The sequence below is a fragment of the Salmo salar genome, chromosome 03 (genome assembly GCF_965601325.2).
Source record: "Salmo salar chromosome 03, fSalSal1, whole genome shotgun sequence".
Taxonomy (NCBI): Eukaryota; Metazoa; Chordata; class Actinopteri; order Salmoniformes; family Salmonidae; genus Salmo; species Salmo salar.
In genome coordinates, this window is record NC_138293.1 from 68,913,528 (window position 1) to 68,934,424 (window position 20,897).

General features: G+C 41.7%; 2 protein-coding genes across 2 annotated transcripts; both read right to left on the reverse strand.

Moving 5' to 3' along the window:
* Positions 1-222: 222 nt before the first annotated feature.
* Positions 223-5,871, reverse strand: LOC106601210 (heme-binding protein 1). Its single transcript, XM_014193231.3, has 4 exons — positions 5,486-5,871; positions 1,703-1,841; positions 958-1,138; positions 223-817 (listed from the first exon to the last, which is right to left on the reverse strand). Exons 1-4 carry the CDS (start codon positions 5,561-5,563, stop codon positions 640-642), a joined length of 576 nt encoding a protein of 191 aa, XP_014048706.1. The 5' UTR covers positions 5,564-5,871; the 3' UTR covers positions 223-639.
* A 1,462-nt stretch (positions 5,872-7,333) lies between these two features.
* On the reverse strand, positions 7,334-13,120 carry LOC106601211 (protein FMC1 homolog). The gene is made up of 2 exons (XM_014193232.3): positions 12,827-13,120; positions 7,334-7,813 (listed from the first exon to the last, which is right to left on the reverse strand). The coding sequence occupies exons 1-2, from the start codon at positions 12,953-12,955 to the stop codon at positions 7,610-7,612; spliced, it is 333 nt and encodes a 110-aa protein (XP_014048707.1). The 5' UTR covers positions 12,956-13,120; the 3' UTR covers positions 7,334-7,609.
* Between the last annotated feature and the right edge of the window lie 7,777 nt (positions 13,121-20,897).

Genomic DNA, 20,897 nt, shown 5'->3' on the forward strand with positions numbered 1-20,897 from the left:
CCTCCCCACCAACTAATTCATACTAAAGAAAACATTTGACTATCACTATTCTATGGCTCAATTCCTAGTTTATTTCCAATTCCCTCCCTTGGGAAAAGGAATTGTGCTTTTTAAAACGTAAGTATTCAATAAGTAATTAAATTAACTGTCATTTTGTTTTTATGGTGTGTGAAGTCAAGCATAATTTAATTAGACTGCTGAATAGTGATATGTGTACAGCCTGATTTCTTCCAAGCACTACGAAGCATGTTTTAAGGGGAGTGTCAACCCCTGGGTGTACAAAATAAGAACTTGAGTTAATGATGTACCACCTATAACACACAGCAGTACTTTATGGTTAGTGGCTCCTAACCCTAGGCCACTTAATATCCAGTTACTGATAATGGTACCGTACTATTGCACTACTTTGGACCAGTAACTATGTAGCCCGCTGCCCATCCCTCCCCTTTATGACCTTTCAATAGTCTAATACTCTTCTTTGCATCACCTCTCCTTCATTTGCACTGATTTGAAAACAAATCCCCTGTTGCCATATTATTTTCACATATCCTATTTTTTGGGGATGAAGATCAAGTGATCAGTGAAGATGGAGAGGAAGTGACTATAGGTTATTATTAAGAGTCGGTCTTAATGCTTCCCTTATGGCTCCTCCTGTAGGAACCACACCTCGTTGCGTCGGCCGTAGGGTTTCATTGGCGGGTCGTAGGTGCAGCAGAAGTACTGTTTCCGCTGAAAGGGGGCAGTCTCACCAAGAGTTTTGGTTAGGCGAGAGGCCTCTGCACGGTACTCAGTCTCCCCTGCGAAGCCTCCAAACTGCCTGTGAAAAGAAAGGGTAGGTGGATAGGAAAGGAGAGATAAAGAGGATATGTGATCAAATAATTTATGAATATTAAATACATTTTTTATTGTAAAGAATTAAAGAACAAAGTGAGGTGAAGACTGCATGGAGACACCCACAGTGAGTAGACAGTCATGCCGGGTCGATCCTCGATTCTGATGGCACTGTCGATGGGCACAGGGGGACTGACTTGGTAGTTGGTGGGAATCCTGAGGCTAACCACCAAACGGCGTGACATCACACCATCGTCCCTGGGATATACTGTGATGATAACCGGTGCTGTCGTCCCCATTGCCTCCCCTTGGAAAACAAAGATACAGAGGACAGATAGAGGGGATAGCAGACAACTTATTGCAACAGTCTTATTATGTGTGCATCGAGTTCATTGCATCCTCTTAGACCCAGTTTCAAACTGACCTCTAGCATCAAACAGAGTAGACACTTCTTCAGTCACCCTTGAAGATCTGAAAGTTCTGAATAGGTGCCAGTAACATGGTAATAACACTATCGAACCCTCTGGTAGACTAGAAAGAGTTTTCACCATATTACTTGCTTACATCAATGCAATACTTTCAAATATGCACATTACATCGGTGGCTCAATTCAATCCGTAGCGCTTAAGACCTGCGCTACAGCGGTTAGTTAGAAATTTAAAGGCAATGTTTCCACATTCATGGTAAACGCTGCATATGTCGGCTCAATCGGAAATTCCCTTCAAATTTCAATTGCGCTATAGCGCTGAACTTCAACAATATGAATTGAGTTGAGCCCCTAGATCTTTCTGAGCTTAGGGCTCATTAAAGATGTGTCCACATATGAAGTCCACTGACTGACAGGACAGGCCCTGCTCTCTGATTGGCTCACCTTGGTCGTTGCTTCCCCCAATGTACACGAGCAGCTTCCTCACTAGCTCCCCCGTCACCTGGTCAAAGGTCCGCCCCTCTGAGCTCACTGAGGCATACTTTGCACCATCATACCTCCGCACCTCGTAGCTGACCCCCTCCTGGGGAAGAGAGCGGGAGGCCAAACGTGATTCACCAATGACACACATGTTGACAAACTGTTCAGAGGGAAGGAAGCCACACAGTACTTGGGGGTTAGAGGGGGGTGGGGCTGGGGGTGCTGTGATTGGCGATATGCAATGGGCCGAATCTGTGCTCACTGATGCCGGTGAAACACTTGGAGTGGAAACAAACAGAGGACAGCCAAATGCCCCCAGAAAAGGATCGAGATCCAAAATATTACGCTGATTTGAATCCAGTTCTTTCCTGCTCTGCTCTCAGGGCCCCGCAGTGGTTAATGAAGCCTAAAGAGAATAATGGGACAGAGATGCCTTTTCTTACATAAGACCAAACCATAGGCGCTGCACACACACACACACGGCAGAGTGGGGTTAATGCGGTGTGTACACACACTCACTGACTTGCTGCCTGTTCTTATACATGTTATGATGTACTTGTCCTAAGAGGAAGGCTTATGCTGAGAAATATCAACCATTAAATGACAGAGGAACGTTACGTTTCACAATAATCACTCATTCCATAACCAGTCTTGAGTAAATCTGTTCCACTGAAAGGGACCTCAATGAAGGCCACATTTTTGAAAGCGCCAAATGTTTTATTCAGATCCATTCCACTAAGTTATCCCTTGCTTTAAATCACTCCCACTGAATACGAATGCCTGCTACATGACTAGACATATAATGCAATGTAAATACTACATTATGCACTGAAAACACTATTTACAAGTAGGACTGGATGACAACATAATGATGTTTGTTTCCAACATTAGGGTTGTTTTCCTAAAGAAGTTAAATCTGTTTTGTGTTTTGTTTCCTTGCCACGACACTAACGAGTATCGCGATACTGGTATCGTCTTGGCCCTAGCAACAATATTGATATGGGATTCATTGTATTGATTGATACAGGGATTGAACTGTGTTGCTGAATAGCTAGAAGGTTTATTTTAGCAGAATTGTCTAGACACTAATAATTGACTCCAGCTGGTCTAATTGGGATGTCGAGAACTCGTTCATAGTCTCGTTCATAGTCTCGTTCATAGTCTCGTTCATAGTGCTTCTGACTGGTGTTTGGTGTTCATATTGATGAAGGCGTTGTGGCTGCAACCCATCCTTGAGACTGTGGAATAAATGTAAATGTAAGCTCATAGGAAATAACTACAGTCGATGGATGGGATGACAGTAATGCCATATCTTTAACATGTTTTCTTACTTCACTGCAATTATGCTATGATGTGTCACTGGTGTCAACTGGCCCATTCCCATTGTGTTGTTCCACATTTTTTGTTATTTTGGCTCTGTACTCCAGCACTTTGGATTTCAAATGATACACTGACTATGAGGTTAAAGTGCAGATTGTCCGCTTGAGGGTATTTTCATCCATTGTTGGATGCATTTGCTGTTTGTTTTGGTTGTGTTTTAGATTATTTAGTGCCCAATAGAAATTAATGGTAAATAATGTACAATAAAAAATATCCAAAAGTGCTGTAGTACAGAGCCAAAATAACAACAAAATTCACTGCCCCAATCCTTTGGAGCCCACGGTATATGTCACTGTGACCAACGTTAACAATACATGTAGGTGACATGTTCCAACAGCAATAATTGAACACTTTGTTCCTGAGTTCAGTCTAAAGGTGCAATTAGCGTGTGTGCCTAGCTGGAATCCTGCAACCTTCATATATAATTACTCTGTGTCTCAGCTGGGTAGACGTGGGCCATAATTATTGTAGATGTGCTAATATTAGAAATTCATTTCATATTCAACCCGCTCTCTTTCTTTTTCTAACTTTTAAACAAATGGTTTTATTTGGTTTGAATGTCACCACACAATGTCATGTGAAGTTTGTAAACCTCTCACACAGAGAAGTTAACATTTCAGTCTTACATGACAACGATGGCCTCTATAACCATTCAGTTGGCTTGGAGTATGAGCCTGTCTTGAGTATTAAGAAATAGACAATGTGCTGTCATTATATAATAAGCATATTGTGCTGTCAACTTGTCCATCTAATCAAATGTCTTGTCATTACTAAACAATGCATGGTGCCAAGTAAGATCATTTCAGACGAATTAAAACATTGCATAATATCAATACCGTGAAGAAGAAAAGAACATGAAAATAAACAGAATAGTACCTGCCTCTGTTTTGGTAAAAAGCTAAGGGAGAAATGTAACCACTCTCAAATTCATTGACAGAGAAAGGACGCAAGGGCTGACCATCCATGATGACATAATTATAGCTTTAACCATGTTTTGAGGCTATACAGTGTTTGTTTACATTTATGTTGTTTACAAACATTGGTGTGATGGGGTACGACAGTTGAACTAAGCTCATGAGGCCTTTATGTTATATTCTTCAATAATCAATGGGTACATATCATTCATTTATAAGTCCAAAAATGTATGTAACTACTAAGGATTCTAACTTTAAAGCCATCTCCTTCCATTTGTAAGCCCTGAAATATGACAGGGCCCACCAAGCTGTGTGTGTGTGTGTCTGAGCATGTGCAGACAGTTCATCTGTATTCAATGTCAGTTTTAATTAAGAGTGTATGATGTCAGACTCAAATTCCTCTGATCGTCCCGTGTGAGATTTCAGTGTGATCATTTAGGCTCTAGTGAAGTTCACAGATTTAGCACTGACTGATTTCAAAACTGCCAATAGCCTGTCTATCGCCTATTTAATGGCCACTCGTGCCTATTGATACAAATACTCTCTTTTTCCTATTCCTCATACAGCCGTTTTGGTCATCTGGTTCCATGTTATAGATTGAAGAAGTTCCAGATTCATGATCAGTCTCTTTGTCAGGCCAATGTCTGTAGATGTGTCTGTCAGTGTCACTTGATTCCACGCTCTCTCAGTCAATTGATCTAGCAGTCGTCTTTGCTTCCATCTGTCTGGCTTTGTCTCGTCTCAAATGTAGTATTTAATGAAGAACTCTGTCAGGGTGCACAAGTAAATACTATGGAAGCTCACACATTACTAGTTTCACCAAACCCTTTCCCTCCCAACTAACCAACCTCATATTATCTGTCACTATCTGTCAGTCTCTCAGAGAATACAACCTTGCTTTCAATGACCTCAGTTTTATTTTTATTTAACTAGGCAAGTCAGTTAAGAACAAATTCTTATATTATGTCAAACTCTTAATGAGGTATGGTCAATGTAGCAGTATACACAGTGGTGCCACTACTGAGGTCATAGGGAACACACACACACAGAGATCTGCCCCCACCCTCTACTGCTAGCTCACAGGTGCCAGGAGGTAAGGTGTAATTAACAATGGTTTCAAAAGGTCAAACACTTTAAAGGTATTGGCATTACAGAATCGTTAAAAGGCATAATTCATAGGCCTACTGACAATCAAAAAAGATTTTTCTTGAAATCATGGTAGACTGGGGCCAATAGGCTAGTTTCACTGCAACCAAAGTAACAAATTAAAAATGTCTTATAATAAAACAATATTTGCGAGATACTGAAGAGATCTGTCTGTAATGACCAGGCAGTTGTTTTATGCACCAAACAAGACGGAGGTGTACAGTGGAGCGCGCGATCATGTGAAGCAATGCTTGACTGACAGACACACACACTAAAGTTGAAACTGACAGGTCAAGGTGTATCCTACCTTGGTCTCGCTGCTGAGCAATTTGTAGTCCGTTTCTTCGGTGTTCCCGAAAATGGTATTCTTTATCATTCCAAACATCGCGCTCTGGCCAGGTCACCACTCTGCTGCGCGCGTTGTCCCTTTATGCTATGTTATGTTGCCGCCTGTGTTTCTGTAGCTTTTGCTTCCTTTGTGAAATAACTTGTTCTTATTTCACAATCTAACCTACCTTCTTATTTTTGTTCTCCTTTTAAAATCACATAAGGAGATTCACTTAAAATATGTTGTGCACTCCTTCCCTTGATCCTCGGCCTTATTGGACAAATCAAATCAGAACCTATATCTATTCACGTATTTATCTAATGTTGTTACCTAGTAGTGCAACTAGGTTGAAATAGTGAATCTTGCTCCTAGCTCACTAGACGAGTTGACGATTTACAGCCACTGAGCCACACGAATATAAACAACTGTCTCCGCCCTCCCTTCCCCGCCTCTCTTGGTTTTTCCACTTAATATCTAGCCTACTTTTAATTTACTTAAATTATTCCCACCGATTCTAATGCACATTATTGCAGGCGGTAACATGATCTAGTTTATTTAATTTGTATTTACATCTCCACTGCGTAAGGTTATACTCGCATTAAACATACACTGAATACTTAATGCAGCGGTGTAGCCTACTGTATGCAGTAATACAGAATGGTGATTGAAATGAGAACATTTCATTCGCTTTCACATACCACCTCAAAACAGACATAACATAATGTTGCACAAGCGTGTCACTGCTCTCTCTCTCCAGCTGTGTGTCAAAATAATTTAATGTCTTGGTATGCATGGAGGAGTGGGGTGTAGAGACACGTGTTATTTTGCGACTTTATAACAATATAATTTGACGCTATCTGTTGGTGTGCCACTCTGCATTACATTTTCACTGCATGCGTGTGGACGGTGGGTGCTGCCGCGCATGTGCAAGCATATTTCTTGTCCCTATGTGTCACAGCGTTCTGCGTAGCTCTAGGGTCAATCTATTTAAACCCACACAGAAGACAATGTTAGTCACCGAGTAACAAATGGAATGGGGAGTGTTACACAGCAACACAGATTTAACTATGAAAGGGGGATGAATAGAAGATAATTAATATTCCAATAGGTGCTCTGTTAATGAAGAGGCTTTCTTTTTGAACGATAGTCCAGGATGAAAACATAGCAAAGGACAAAGAACGAAAAAAAAAACTATTCCCAGAATCTGGCAAAAGACTGCAGATAAAAATGTAGTGGAGGAGTTGGTAGAAATGCCAGTTGCCATAGACACAATAATGAAACATATTAATATGCCAGTACAAAGCAATACAACTCCTGCTGTTTTCCATTATGCTGGCAATAATCTTCTTATAAAACGCCTACATAAGAGACAAAATAAAGTATATTGTTATATTTCTCTTATGTATGTTGCATGCCCTAGCATTATCTAAGACCTTTCCTTTATTTCACTGTTGGCTGGTCTTCACACTGTTTAAACCACTGGCCAAAAGGTAGTGAAGAGTTCACATCCATCTGACACAACATACCCTCTTTGTAATGCTTCATCTTTTAATTAAACAGGAATTTTAATTGCCTGATATCCTTAAAAATATTAACATGACTAAATTAGTTCTCAGTTTTATCTGCCGAGTATGAGTGCTTTACCTGAACATCATACATTGCTCCAAGTAAACCTTACTGAATTGAGGTCAAAAGGGATATCATTACTTAATTCTGTATGTTAGATTGAATTGGTTGTTTTATGAATTGGTTGTTTTATTAGTAGATTATTAACAGCCACTAGCAGCATATGGATTGCAAGAAAAGTGAGATGTCATGGTGCCCTGATAAGTGATTAATACTTTAATTGGCAATTTGTCCCATTATTTACAAATATTTTAATTACAGACATTGTCTCAAGACAGACATAAAGTGAGTGGTAGGGAGAGCTGGGAATCTCATTTCTAATAGCTTTGATCCTCCCTTGTATAATCACAAGTCACAGTCCTTGTTCGTCGCAGCCTTCATCTCTTCCTGTTTTGTAAAAGAGCAAAATAGCATTAGGTCCAGCGTGATGATTACAACCCTCTGGTGTCGTATGAGAGTCTTCTCCCTTCCCTTCTTTCACTTCTCCCAGCCCTTCCCTCCAGGCTGGGTGGGCAGCCTGAGCCCCACAATTCCTGCCATCTCCTCTGTGTCACGCTGCCCTTTCCCATGGTAGATGTCGTAGAGAGCCATGTGTTGCCGGGTGGAGGTGAGCAGACAGAGGTAGCTGTGCGAAGTATGGAGGGCCTCCTCCTGAGCACGACAATATCTCTCACCAGTGATCTAAAAAATAAAAAGTGGGCAGAATTAAGATAAAAAGCCCTTATAAGGCATGCATAACAATGACACTAACAGAGGACTAACGTTGCCATCTTGAATGTGAATTTATGCAGCAATTACTTGCAAATAGATATGATACATTTACTAAATAAATATAAAGTGCCTAGTGAAAGCAAACACCCACTTGTCTTCACATTTTGCTGCCTTCAAATAAAATCTAAAAAAAAAAAAAAGGGATTAAATTAGATTTTTCCCCCTACAGATCTGCACAACCTACAGTACTGCACAGTTTCAAAGTGAAAGAAAGTTATAACATTTTTCCAAATTAATAAACAAATACAAGATGTCTTGATTGTGTGTCTTCACACCCCAGAGTTAATACTTGGTGGAAGCATCTTTGGCAACCATTACAGCTGTGAATAACTTTCATTATGATTCTACCAACTTTGCACAGCTCTTAAAAACTTATTTGGGATCGGTGTCCCTTCCATGGGACGGTTGCGCTAACGTAGGCTAATGCGATTAGCATGAGGTTGTAAGTAACAAGAACATTTCCCAGGACATAGACATATGATATTGGCAGAAAGCTTAAATTCTTGTTAATCTAACTGCACGGTCCAATTTACAGTAGCTATTACAGTGAAAGAATACCATGCTATTGTTTGAGTGAACAATTTTGAACATCAAAAAGTTAACAAAACTAGGCACATTTGGGCAGTCTTGATACAAAAGTTTGAACAGAAATGCAATGGTTCATTGGATCAGTCTAAACTTTGCACACTCTGCCATCTAGTGGCAACAATCAAAATTGCACCTGGGCTAGAACAGTACATTATGTTCTATCTCTTGCATTTCAAAGATGGTACAAAAAAAATACAAAAGAACAGTTGGTTTTTTCTTTGTATTATTTTCTACCAGATCTATTGGTGTTATAGTCTCCTACATTTCCACAAACTTCAAAGTGTTTCCTTTAAAATGGTACCAAGAATATGCATATCCTTGCTTCAGGGACTGAGCTACAGGCAGTTAGATTTGGGAATGTAATTTTAGGGGTGGATCCTTAAGAGGTTTTAAGGCAAAATACTGTATATCCATAGTTTTTCAAATCAAATCTTCTCATGCTCAGTACATTTGTTTGTGAATCATTGGACAGCAATATTTAATATCTTCCAAAATATACACACACACACACACACACATACATACATACACTTTTTTAAATGTAAATAAAAAGACAGACTGGTCCAATCAACCACTTTTGAAAGCCATTCTGGTGTGTCTTTTGCATTAAAATATTTGTCCCACTGAAAAATAAAACCCTATCCCAGGGTTAGGTTTTCAGAAGACTAAGGTGGGTTTTTCTGTAGCTTTTTATCTGGGCTGTGCTCCTTTCATATTTATTTTGATCCTAGCAAACTTCCCAGTCCCTGCCGGTGACAAGCATACCCATAACATGATGCTGTTGTGCGTTCCTAAATGCTGTTGTGCGCCGTTATTTCCCTGTTTGTGGCCTGCATGTTAGCTTGCACAATTCCTACCATTCTCCTTCAACATGCTATTTTTTGCCCACAGGACTGCCGCTGACTGGATGTTTTTTGTTTGTTGCTCCATTCTCGGTAAACCCTAGACACTGTCATTTATTTATTTTACTAGGCAAGTCAGTTAAGAACAAATTTGTATTTACAATGACGGCCTACCAAAAGGCCTCCTGCGGGGACGGAGGCCTGGGATTAAAAAAATAAATACAATATAAATATAGGACAAACCACACATCACAACAAGAGAGACAACACTACATAGAGAGACCTAAGACAACATAACAGCAAAACATGACTACACAGCATGGTAGAAACACAACAACACGGTAGCAGCACAAAAACATGGTACAAACATTATTGGGCAACAGCACAAAGGTCAAGAAGGTAGAGAACAATATATCATACAAAGCAGCCACAACTGTCAGTAAGAGTGTCCATGATTGAGTCTTTGAATAAAGAGATGGAGATAAAACTGTCAAGTTTGAGTGTTTGTTGCAGCTCGTTCCAGTCGCTAGCTGCAGCGAACTGAAAAGAGGAGCGACCCAGGGATGAGTGTGCTTTGGGGACCTTTAACAGAATGTGACTGGCAGAACGGGTGTTGTATGTGGAGGATGAGGGCTGCAGTAGATATCTCAGATAGGGGGGAGTGAGGCCTAAGAGGGTTTTATAAATAAGCATCAACCAGTGGGTCTTGCGACAGGTATACAGAGATGACCAGTTTACAGAGGAGTATATAGTGCAGTGATGTGTCCTATAAAAGGAGCATTGGTGGCAAATCTGATGTTCTTTACCATTCGGCCATCTAGCCACTCATGCGTGAAAAGCCTAGGAGGTGGTCGTTTCTGAGATACTGGAACCGGTGCGCCTGGCACCGACGATTATACCACGCTCAAAGTCGCATAGTTCACTCGTTTTGCCCATTCTAACGTTCAATCAAACATTAAACTGAATACCTCGGTGCCCGTCTGCCTGCTTTATATAGCAACCCATGGCCACGTGCCTCACTGTCTCTAGGAGCTAACCATTTTTGTGAACGGGGTGGTGTACCTAATAAAACTAGCAACTGAGTATGTAACCTGAAGAGTTGGGAAAAGTTGGTAGAATCTTATTCCAAATGATTCACTGCTGCCCAAGGTGATTCCACCAAGTATTAACTCAGGGGTTGGAGACTTGTCCAACTTGTATTTTTTTCTTGATTAGAAAAATGTACTAACATTCTTTCAGGGTTGAATTTTAAGGCAGTAAAATGTGAAAAAAGTTCAAGGTGTAGACTTTCTAAAGGAAAGGGGATACCTAGTCAGTTGCACAAATGAACGCATTCAACCGAAATGTGTCTCCCGCATTTAACCCAACCACTGAATCAGAGAGGTGCGGGAGGCTGCCTTAATCGATGTCATTGGCGCCCGGGGAGCAGATGTTGGACACTGTATATTTAAGTATTCAAAACATACGACTATATGATAAGAGTCTAGAATCAACAGGATCCTGAACAGCTTCTACCGCCAAGCCATAAGACTGCTAAACAACTAATCAAATGGCTACCCGGACTACCTGCATTGACCCTTTTTTTCACCAACCCTCTTGCACTGACTATGCACACACTGGACTCTACCCACCACTAACACTGACATCCCAACACACACAGACGCCACACACAGACTTTCATACTCACCACATAGCTGATGCTACTGTCTATTACCCACCCTTTTGCTTAGTCACTTTACCCCTACCTATATGTACAGCTACCTCAATTACCTCATACTCCTGCACATCACTCACTGGTACTACTCCCTGTATATAGCCATGTCATTTTTATTTGTCATTTACTGTGTATTTATTCCTCCTGTCACTATTTCACTTTCACTCTGGATTGTTGGAAAAGGACCCGTTCACAAAGCATGAGACAAATACAATTTTGGAGGGGGGAAAAAATGGCTAACTTGATTACGTTGTATACTACATCACATCTACTAACTAAAGAGGATGTAGTCGGTGGGGTCAGGATGAATATATAGCCTACTGCATGAAGAGAGGATCGTGTCCCATCTCATTGTTGGGCTATGGCCTATAATTTAGCCAAGTATTCTTGGCCAATGTTTGAATGAAGCCTACATTTGTTAAGTTTGAATGATTGGTTAACACATTTGCCAAGAAGAAAGGAATGCTATGATTAGATTGATATAGCTATATCAACCTTTTTTTTATTACCAGGCCCACATTCGCAACAAAATCCAGCAACCCCCCCAACATCAGACCATAATCATTTACACTCACAATATGTCAATGCCTGTCAAACAGATATTCAATTAGGGATGCACGATATCTCGGTGAACATAACGGAATCAGACGATATTAGCTAAAAATGCTAGCTTTAGCTTGGTACCTAGCTTGCACCAATACAACCAGCCTGAAAATAATGACCTGTAGAAACTGCAGTCATTTTCATTATTCTTGGCAATGATTTAGGAATCCTTGTTAGTAAGTATTAGCTAGTTTGCCACTTGTTCACCTATTGAAATTGAACTTGAGTTCATGAAAATAAATAGCTAGCCAGCTACTTAACCCTGTTGCCCAAAGCTAACGTTATAAGCAGCCAGCTAGCTTCATCTACCAAGTGAGGCTCGACCGGACCGGGATATGTGTTGTGAAGCTAGCCACAATAAGTCCCTATGGGACTCCCAATCACGGCCGGATGTGATACAGCCTGGATTCAAACCAGGGACTGTAGTGACGCCTCTTGCACTGAGATGCAGTGCCTTTGACCGCTGCGTCCATGTGTTAACTATTTAACTGTACTGGAATGCTTAAAAGGCAGCAAAAAGTGTAATTATCGGTTATCAGTATCGTTTTCTTTTGGCAAGGAAAATATTGGATATCGGCCAAAAATGTCATCTCGGTGCATCACTAAATTAAATGTGAAATATTTTGGCCTGCTGTTATTTTCAATGTGTTACCTAGTTGTTATCCTGCCTTTTCAGGGACCCCCAAAGCTCTCTGAGGCGTCTGCTGTTGAGAATCACTGTATAATTCTGCACTGCTGCAGCAAATGAACATTGACAATGGTTATTTATTATTATCATCATCATCATCATGCCGATAGTCCTGCAATTTCTAGGCCTAATAATTGTGCATTGGAGGAAAAGTAGTACTAATGTTAACGTTAGACGCAGGCTCGTGACGGTCACCTTGGCTTGGTTAGCCAGCTACTAGTAACGTTAGGGTCAATGATACTAACCATTGGATAACGTTAGCTTATCACTGTAATTTAGAAAATTAGTCCCATAACAAAGCCACCAATGCGGCCCATTCTTGAAGATAGCCATCCTGGAACGGGTTAAATTGTGGCTGGGGTCGCTAACACATTTTTAACCACGGCAATCAAGCTACATTAGCTTACGTTACCATGGTGGATAGATGTCGTGGTTTCATTAACGTTGTAGCTAGTTAATAACCTCATTTACTCATCAAAATGACTTACCTGGTTTTTACGGAATTGATCTAAAACATAATTGTATGCCAAAGACTGTTTGTATTCCGGTCCTTTAATCGCTCGTATCTCCCTCAGGATCCCCCGGCAAAGGCGGAGAGGTGAAGACAGCGACGCCATGTTGGACTGGCTTGTTTGGGTGCGCACCAATTATACATAAATCATTCGCGCACACCTACTATTAGGAGCACAAATAATGACATCACTTTCGTATAGTAATAATTAAAACCTTAAAAATAAAAGCCCACATTTCAAACCATTGCAATGTCGATATCTCATTCAAAAGATATTACACTCAGTGGACAGTTTATTAGGTACATCCATCTAGTACCGGGTCGGACCCCCCTTTGCCTTCAGAACATCCGGAATTCTTTGTGGGCATGGATTTAAGGTGTCAAATCAAATGTATTTGTCAAATGCGCTGAATACAACAGATGTAGACCTTAACGTGAAATGCTTACTTAGAAGCCCTTTACCAACAATGCAGAGTTTCAAAAAAGTAAATAGGAAAATGTGTTAAATAAATTAAAGGAAAAATAGTAACACAATAAAATAGAAATAACGAGGCTATATATGAGGGTTACAATGTGCAGGGGTACGGGTTAGTCGAGGTAATTTAGGTCATATGTACATGTAGGTAGGGTTAAAGTTACTATGCATAGATAATAAACAGAGAGTAGCAGCAGCGTATGTGAAGGAATGTGAATGTGTGTGTGTGGCGTCAATATACATGAGTGTATGTGTTTTGTGTGTGTGTTGGATTGTCAGTGTAGTATGTGTGAGTGTGTGATTAGAGTCCTGTGAGTGTACATCGAGCATGTGCAATAGAGTAAGTGCAAAAAAATATGAATAAATAATAAAATAATGGGGTCATTGCAAATAGTCCAGGTAGTCATTTGAACTAACTGTTCAGCAGTCTTATGGCTTGGAGGTAGAAGATGTTAAGGAGCCTTTTGGTCCCAGACTTGGCGCTCTGGTAGCACTTGCCGTGCGTTAGCAGAGAGAACAGTCTATGACTTGGGTGGCTTGAGTCTTTGACAGTATTTAGGGCCTTCCTCTGACACCGCCTGGTATAGAAGCACTTGCCATACCAAGCGGTGATATAACCAGTCAGGATGCTCTCGATGGTGCAGCTGTAGAACTTTTTGAGTATCTGAGGACCCATGCCAAATCTTTTCATCCACCTGAGGGGGAATAGGCATTGTTGTGCCCTCTTCACGACTGTTTTGGTATGTTTGGACCATGATAGGTCCTTAGTGATGTGGACACCAAGGAACTTGAAACTCTCGACCCGCTCCAATACGGCCCCGTCGATGTGAATGGGGACGTGCTCGGCCCTCCTTTTCCTGTAGTCTATGATCAGCTCCTTTGTCTTGCTCACGTTGGGGAGAGGCGGTTGTTCTGGCACCACACTGTCAGGTCTCTGACCTCCTCCTATTAGCTGTCTCATCATTGTCGGTGATCAGTCTTACCACCGTTGTGTCGTCTGCAAACTTAATGATGGTGTTGGAGTTGTGCGTGGCCACGCAGTCATGGGTAAACAGGGGCCCCCGTGTTGAGGGTAAGCATGGCGGATGTGTTGTTGCCTACCCTCACCTCCTGGGGACGGCCCATCAGGAAGTCCAGGATCCAGTTGCAGAGGGAGGTGTTCAGTCCCAGGGTCCTTAGCTTAGTGATGAGCTTTGAGAGCACTGGTGTTGAATGCTGAGCTGTAGTCAATGAACAGCATTCTCACGTAGGTGTTCCCTTTGTCCAGGTGGGAAAGGGCAGCGCGGAGTGCAATAGAGATTGCGTCATTTGTGGATCTGTTGGGGTTGTATGCGAATTGGAGTGGGTTTAGGGTTTCTGGGATGATAGTGTTGATGTGAGCCATGACCACCTTTTCAAAGCATTTCATGGCTACAGATGTGCGTGCCACGGGGCGGTAGTCACTTAGGCAGGTTACCTTGGCGATCTTTGGCACAGGCTCGTCTGCTTAAAACATATAGGTATGACAGACGGGATCAGGGAAAGGTTGAAAATGTAAGTGAAGACCCTTGCCAGCTGGTCAGCGCATGATCTGAGTGCACATCCTGGTAATCCATCTGGCCCTGTGGCCTTGTGAATGTTAACCTGTTTAAAAGGTCTTACTCACATTGGCTATTGTCATGACGTTGGCCTGTGGGTAAGGATTATGACCCCCCATAAATGCCTTTTTCCCTTTCCTCTCTTGACTCTACTGAAGGACTCTTGAAAAGCCTTTGTTAAACATAGAGAGTCGGGGAACATCAAAAGGTGGGGGAAAGGAACCATATTTCGGTAATCCAACCAGTTGAAAATATGCGTTTGTACTTAATGAATATGATGTCAGTTCGGTTGTCATCTGAAACATTCTTATTAATGATAGGATAACATAAACTGTATCGTGGAAAGTCTACACATTATAGTTATCAGATTCACATGGAATTGTTGTGCAATTGAAATGTTTAAATATGAAACTATTTGTGAAAAGATGAAATGTAATTTTAGCTTACAAATGAGAGAATTGGGTTTTCATAAGGTTAGAGCTCTGCTCAATCAGTGGCCCGCCCCTGTGAAGAGACATGGGTTATAAACTATGAAACACACCCTTCTCTCCCTCCACTATATAAGCCCTTGACAAAAATGTAACCTCCTGTTCCGAGTACGCGAGGCCTGCAGTCTCACGTTAAAAGGACTCAGATAATAAGCTGTTCCGAGTACGCGAGGCCTGCAGCCTCACGTTAAAAGGACTCAGATAATAAGCTGTTCCGAGTACGCGAGGCCTGCAGTCTCACGTTAAAAGGACTCAGATAATAAGCTGTTCCGAGTACGCGAGGCCTGCAGCCACACGTTAAAAGGACTCAGATAATAAGCTGTTCCGTGTACATTAGGGCGACGGTCCGATGTCAGAAGGATTCAGATAATAAGCTGTTCCGAGGACGTGAGGACGACGGTTCCATGTTAAAAGGACTAACATGTTTTATTTTTATTTCACCTTTATTTAACCAGGTAGGCTAGTTGAGAACAAGTTCTCATTTGCAACTGTGACCTGGCCAAGATAAAGCATAGCAACTTCGACACATACAACACAGACTTACACATGGAATAAACAAAACATACAGTCAATAATACAGTACAACAAAAGAAAACAAAAAGTCTATATACAGTGTGTGCAAGTGAGGTAAGTTAAGGCAATAAATAGGCCATGGTGGCGAAGTAATTACAATATAGCAATTAAACACTGGAATGGTAGATGTGCAGAAGATGAATGTGCAAGTAGAGATACTGGGGTGCAAAGGAGCAAGACAAATAAACAAATACAGTATGGGGATGAGGTAGGTAGATAGATGGGCTGTTTACAGATGGGCTATGTACAGGTGCAGTGATCTGTGAGCTGCTCTGACAGCTGGTGCTTAAAGCTAGTGAGGGAGATATGAGTCTCCAGTTTCAGAGATTTTTGCAGTTCGTTCCAGTCATTGGCAGCAGAGAACTGGAAGGAAAGACGACCAAAGGAGGAATTGGCTTTGGGGGTGACCAGTGAGATATACCTGCTGGAGCGTGTGCTACGAGTGGGTGCTGCTATGGTGACCAGTGAGCTGAGATAAGGTGGGGCTTTACCTAGCAGAGACTTGTAGATAACCTGTAGCCAGTGGGTTTGGCGACGAGTATGAAGCGAGGGCCAACCAACGAGAGGGTACAGGTCGCAATGGTGGGTAGTGTATGGGGCTTTGGTGACAAAACGGATGGCACTGTGATAGACTGCATCCAATTTGTTGAGTAGAGTGTTGGAGGCTATTTTATAGATGACATCACCGAAGTCGAGGATCGGTAGGATGGTCAGTTTTACGAGGGTATGTTTGGCAGCATGAGTGAAGGATGCTTTGTTGCGATATAGGAAGCCGATTCTAGATTTAATTTTGGATTGGAGATGCTTAATGTGAGTCTGGAAGGAGAGTTTACAGTCTAACCAGACACCCAGGTATTTGTAGTTGTCCACGTATTCTAAGTCAGAGCAGTCCAGAGTAGTGATGCTGGACGGGCGAGCAGGTGCGGGCAGTGATCGATTGAATAGCATGCATTTAGTTTTACTTGCGTTTAAGAGCAGTTGGAGGCCACGGAAGGAGAGTTGTATGGCATTGAAGCTCGTCTGGAGGTTCGTTAACACAGTGTCCAAAGAGGGGCCAGAAGTATACAGAATGGTGTCGTCTGCGTAGAGGTGGATCAGAGAATCACCAGCCGCAAGAGCAACATCATTGATGTATATAGAGAAGAGAGTCGGCCCGAGAATTGAACCCTGTGGCACACCCATAGAGACTGCCAGAGGTCTGGACAACAGGCCCTCCGATTTGACACACTGAACTCTATCAGAGAAGTAGTTGGTAAACCAGGCGAGGCAATCATTTGAGAAACCAAGGCTGTCGAGTCTGCCAATAAGAATGTGGTGATTGACAGAGTCGAAAGCCTTGGCCAGGTTGATGAATACGGCTGCACAGTAATGTCTCTTATCGATGGCAGTTCCTCTTGGGGCTAGGTGGGACGCTAGCGTGCCACCCGTGGTGCACTCCATCAACAGCAGGTGCATTTCAAGAGCGGCAAATTTGAATCCAAATAAATGTCAAAATTCAAATTTTTCAAAAATACAACTATGTTACACCATTTGAAAGATAAACATCTCCTTAATCTAACCACGTTTTACGATTTCAAAAAGGTTTTACGGCGAAAGCATAAATTTAGAGTATGTTAGGACAGTACATTTACAAGAGTTGTGTGTAATGTTTTGTCAAGTCAAAGACAGGGTCACCAAAACCATAAAACCAGCTAAAATGATGCACTAACCTTTTACAATCTCCATCAGATGACACTCCTAGGACATTATGTTAGACAATGCATGCATTTTTAGTTCTATCAAGTTCATATTTATATACAAAAACAGCGTTTTACTATGGCATTGATGTTGAGGAAATCGTTTCCCTCCAATAACCGGCAGTCAAGTCAGCGTCAGAAATTGAATAATTAAAATTAGAAAACATTGGTAAAATATTATATTGTCATTTAAAGAATTATAGATTTACATCTCTTGAACGCAATCAACTTGCCAGATTTAAAAATAACCTTACTGGGAAATCACACTTTGCAATAATCTGAGCACTGCGCCCAGAAAAATACGCGTTGCGATACAGACTAGACGTCATGTTGGGGAGATCTAAAATCGAAAATACTATGTAAATAATCCATTACCTTTGATTCTCTTCATCAGATGTCACTTCCAGGTATCACAGGTCCATAACGAATGTAGTTTTGTTCAAAAAAGCTCATCATTTATGTCCAAAAATCTCCGTCTCGTTAGCACATGATGTAAGCCAGCCGGACTTCTCGTCATGAACGAGGGGAAAAAATATATTTCCGTTCGTTCAAACATGTCAAACGTTGTATAGCATAAATCATTAGGGCCTTTTTTAACCAGAACATGAATAATATTCAAGGTGGACGAATGCATACTCTTTTATAACGTATTGGAACGAGGGTACCCAACATGAACTAGCGCGCCAGGTGTCTAATGGGACATCACCGTTCCATGGCTCTTGTTCGGTCAGATCTCCCTCCAGAAGACTCAAAACACTTTGTAAAGGCTGGTGACATCTAGTGGAAGCAATAGGAAGTGCCAAAATATTCCTAAACCCCTGTGTTTTTCAATGGGATAGGTTTAAAGTCAATACAACACATCAGGTATCCACTTCCTGTCAGAAAATGTCTCAGGGTTTTGCCTGCCAAATGAGTTCTGTTATACTCACAGACACCATTCAAACAGTTTTGGAAACTTTAGAGTGTTTTCTATCCATATATAATAAGTATATGCATATTCTAGTTACTGGGTAGGATTAGTAACCAGATTAAATCGGGTACATTTTTTTTATCCAGACGTGCAAATGCTGCCCCCTAGACCCAACAGGTTATGATGTCGTTTAGGACCTTGAGCGTGGTTGAGGTGCACCCATGACCAGCTCTGAGAGGTTGAACAGGCTAGTAATAGGGGTTGCAACAATTTCGGCAGATAATTTTGGAAAGAGAGGGTCCATATTGTCTAGCCCGGCTGATTTGTATGGGTCCAGATTTTGCAGCACTTTCAGAACATCAGCTATCTGGATTTGGGTGAAGGAGAAATGTTGGGGGCATTAGCGGGTTGCTGTGGAGAGTGCCGGGCAGTTGACTGGGGTAGGGGTAGCCAGGTGGAAAGCATGGCCAGCCGTAGAGAAATGCTTATTGAAATTCTCAATTATAGTGGATTTATCGGTGGTAACAGTGTTTCCTAGCCTCAGAGCAGTGGGCAGCTGGGAGGAGGTGCTCTTATTCTCCATGGACTATACAGTGTCCCAGAACTTTTTTGAGTTAGTACTACAGGATGCAAATTTCTGTTTGAAAAAGCTAGCCTTAGCTTTTCTAACTGCCTGTGTATATTTGTTCCTAACTTCCCTGAAAAGTTGCATATCACCGGGGCTATTCGATGCTAATGCAGAACGCCACAGTATGTTTTTGTGCTGGTCAAGGGCAGACAGGTCTGGAGTGAACCAAGGACTATATCTATTCCTAGTTCTACATTTTTTGAGTGGGGCATGCTTATTTAAGATGGTGAGGAAGGCACTTTTAAAGAATAGCCAGGCATTATCTACTGACGGGATGAGGTCAATGTCAATCCAGGATACCCCGGCCAGGTCGATTAGAAAGGCCTGCTCGCAGAAGTGTTTTAGGGAGCGTTTGACAGTGATGAGGGGTGGTCGTTTGGTCGCAGACCCATTACGGATGCAGGCAATGAGGCAGTGATCGCTGAGATCTTGATTGAAAACAGCAGAGGTGTATTTGGAGGGTGAGTTAGTTAGGATGACATCTATGAGGGTGCCCGTGTTTACGGATTTGGGGTTGTACCTGGTAGGTTCATTGATAATTTGTGTGAGATTGAGGGCATCAAGCTTAGATTGTAGGATGGCCGGGGTGTTAAGCATGTCCCAGTTTAGGTCACCTTGTAGCTATGTCAACTACAGAACTAAGCCAACCTCAGTGTGAGCTTTGGTTGCAAATGGTATGAACTTTGAACTCTTATTCACTAGAGAAGTGAAAGTTCCTAGCCATTGAGTTAGCAGCGGCCGCTGTAAACGTGGGCTAGGAAAGGACGGACGACGGCTCCAGTCTAACACACAACAACAATACTACAACGTATCCAATTTACCACCAGAGACATTCTTCCGAGGACAGGAAGATCTGTTGAGCAACACGGCCAGCACCTACGACCAACCTACCGAAGCGCAGCTCAGAGTAAATATTTATTGCATTTTCCTTTTCCAAATGGGCGGTAATTTAGAATGCATAAGATACTGTGTTTACGATAGCATAGCTTCTCCCTTTGTGCCTCAGTCTTCCCGCTCTTTCACTCAAACCCAACCCCCTTTCTTTTGTGTAACCAGCCGTCATGTCGGCTTCGTCCACCAGGGACGTTTTCTGTATGACATAATTTGCATTCTGTGTATATGTAATTCTGTGTGATTATTTAGGTATTTAGTAAATAAATAATTAAACCAAAGTTTGTATTGCTGATTCAACTTGTTAGCCAGGGTTCGTGAAGATAACCAAGAATTTACAACTTTCAGATGAGACTGAAATAAGGTGACGATCAATATTGACTGCTATTGATGTAAAATATGACTAGCTCTTTAAGAGTTTGTTCGGAGGATAACAGCTTTATAAACACTCTTTCTGGTGCCCTGACTTTCTAGTTAATTACATTTACATGATTAGCTTAATCAGGTAATATTAATTACAGAGAAAGGATTTTATAGAATAGCATGTCATATCACTTAATCCGGCATAGCCAAAGACACGACACTATGGAGAGTGTGATCACACAGTCTTCCGGAACAGCTTGTGCTATCATGGATGGTTTAGTGTTGCTTTCCTCAAAACGAGCATAGAAGCATTTAGCTCTTCTTGTAGGCTCGCTTCACTGGGCAGCTCTCGGCTGGGTTTCCCTTTGTAATCCGTGATAGTTTGCAAGCCCTGCCACATCCAACGA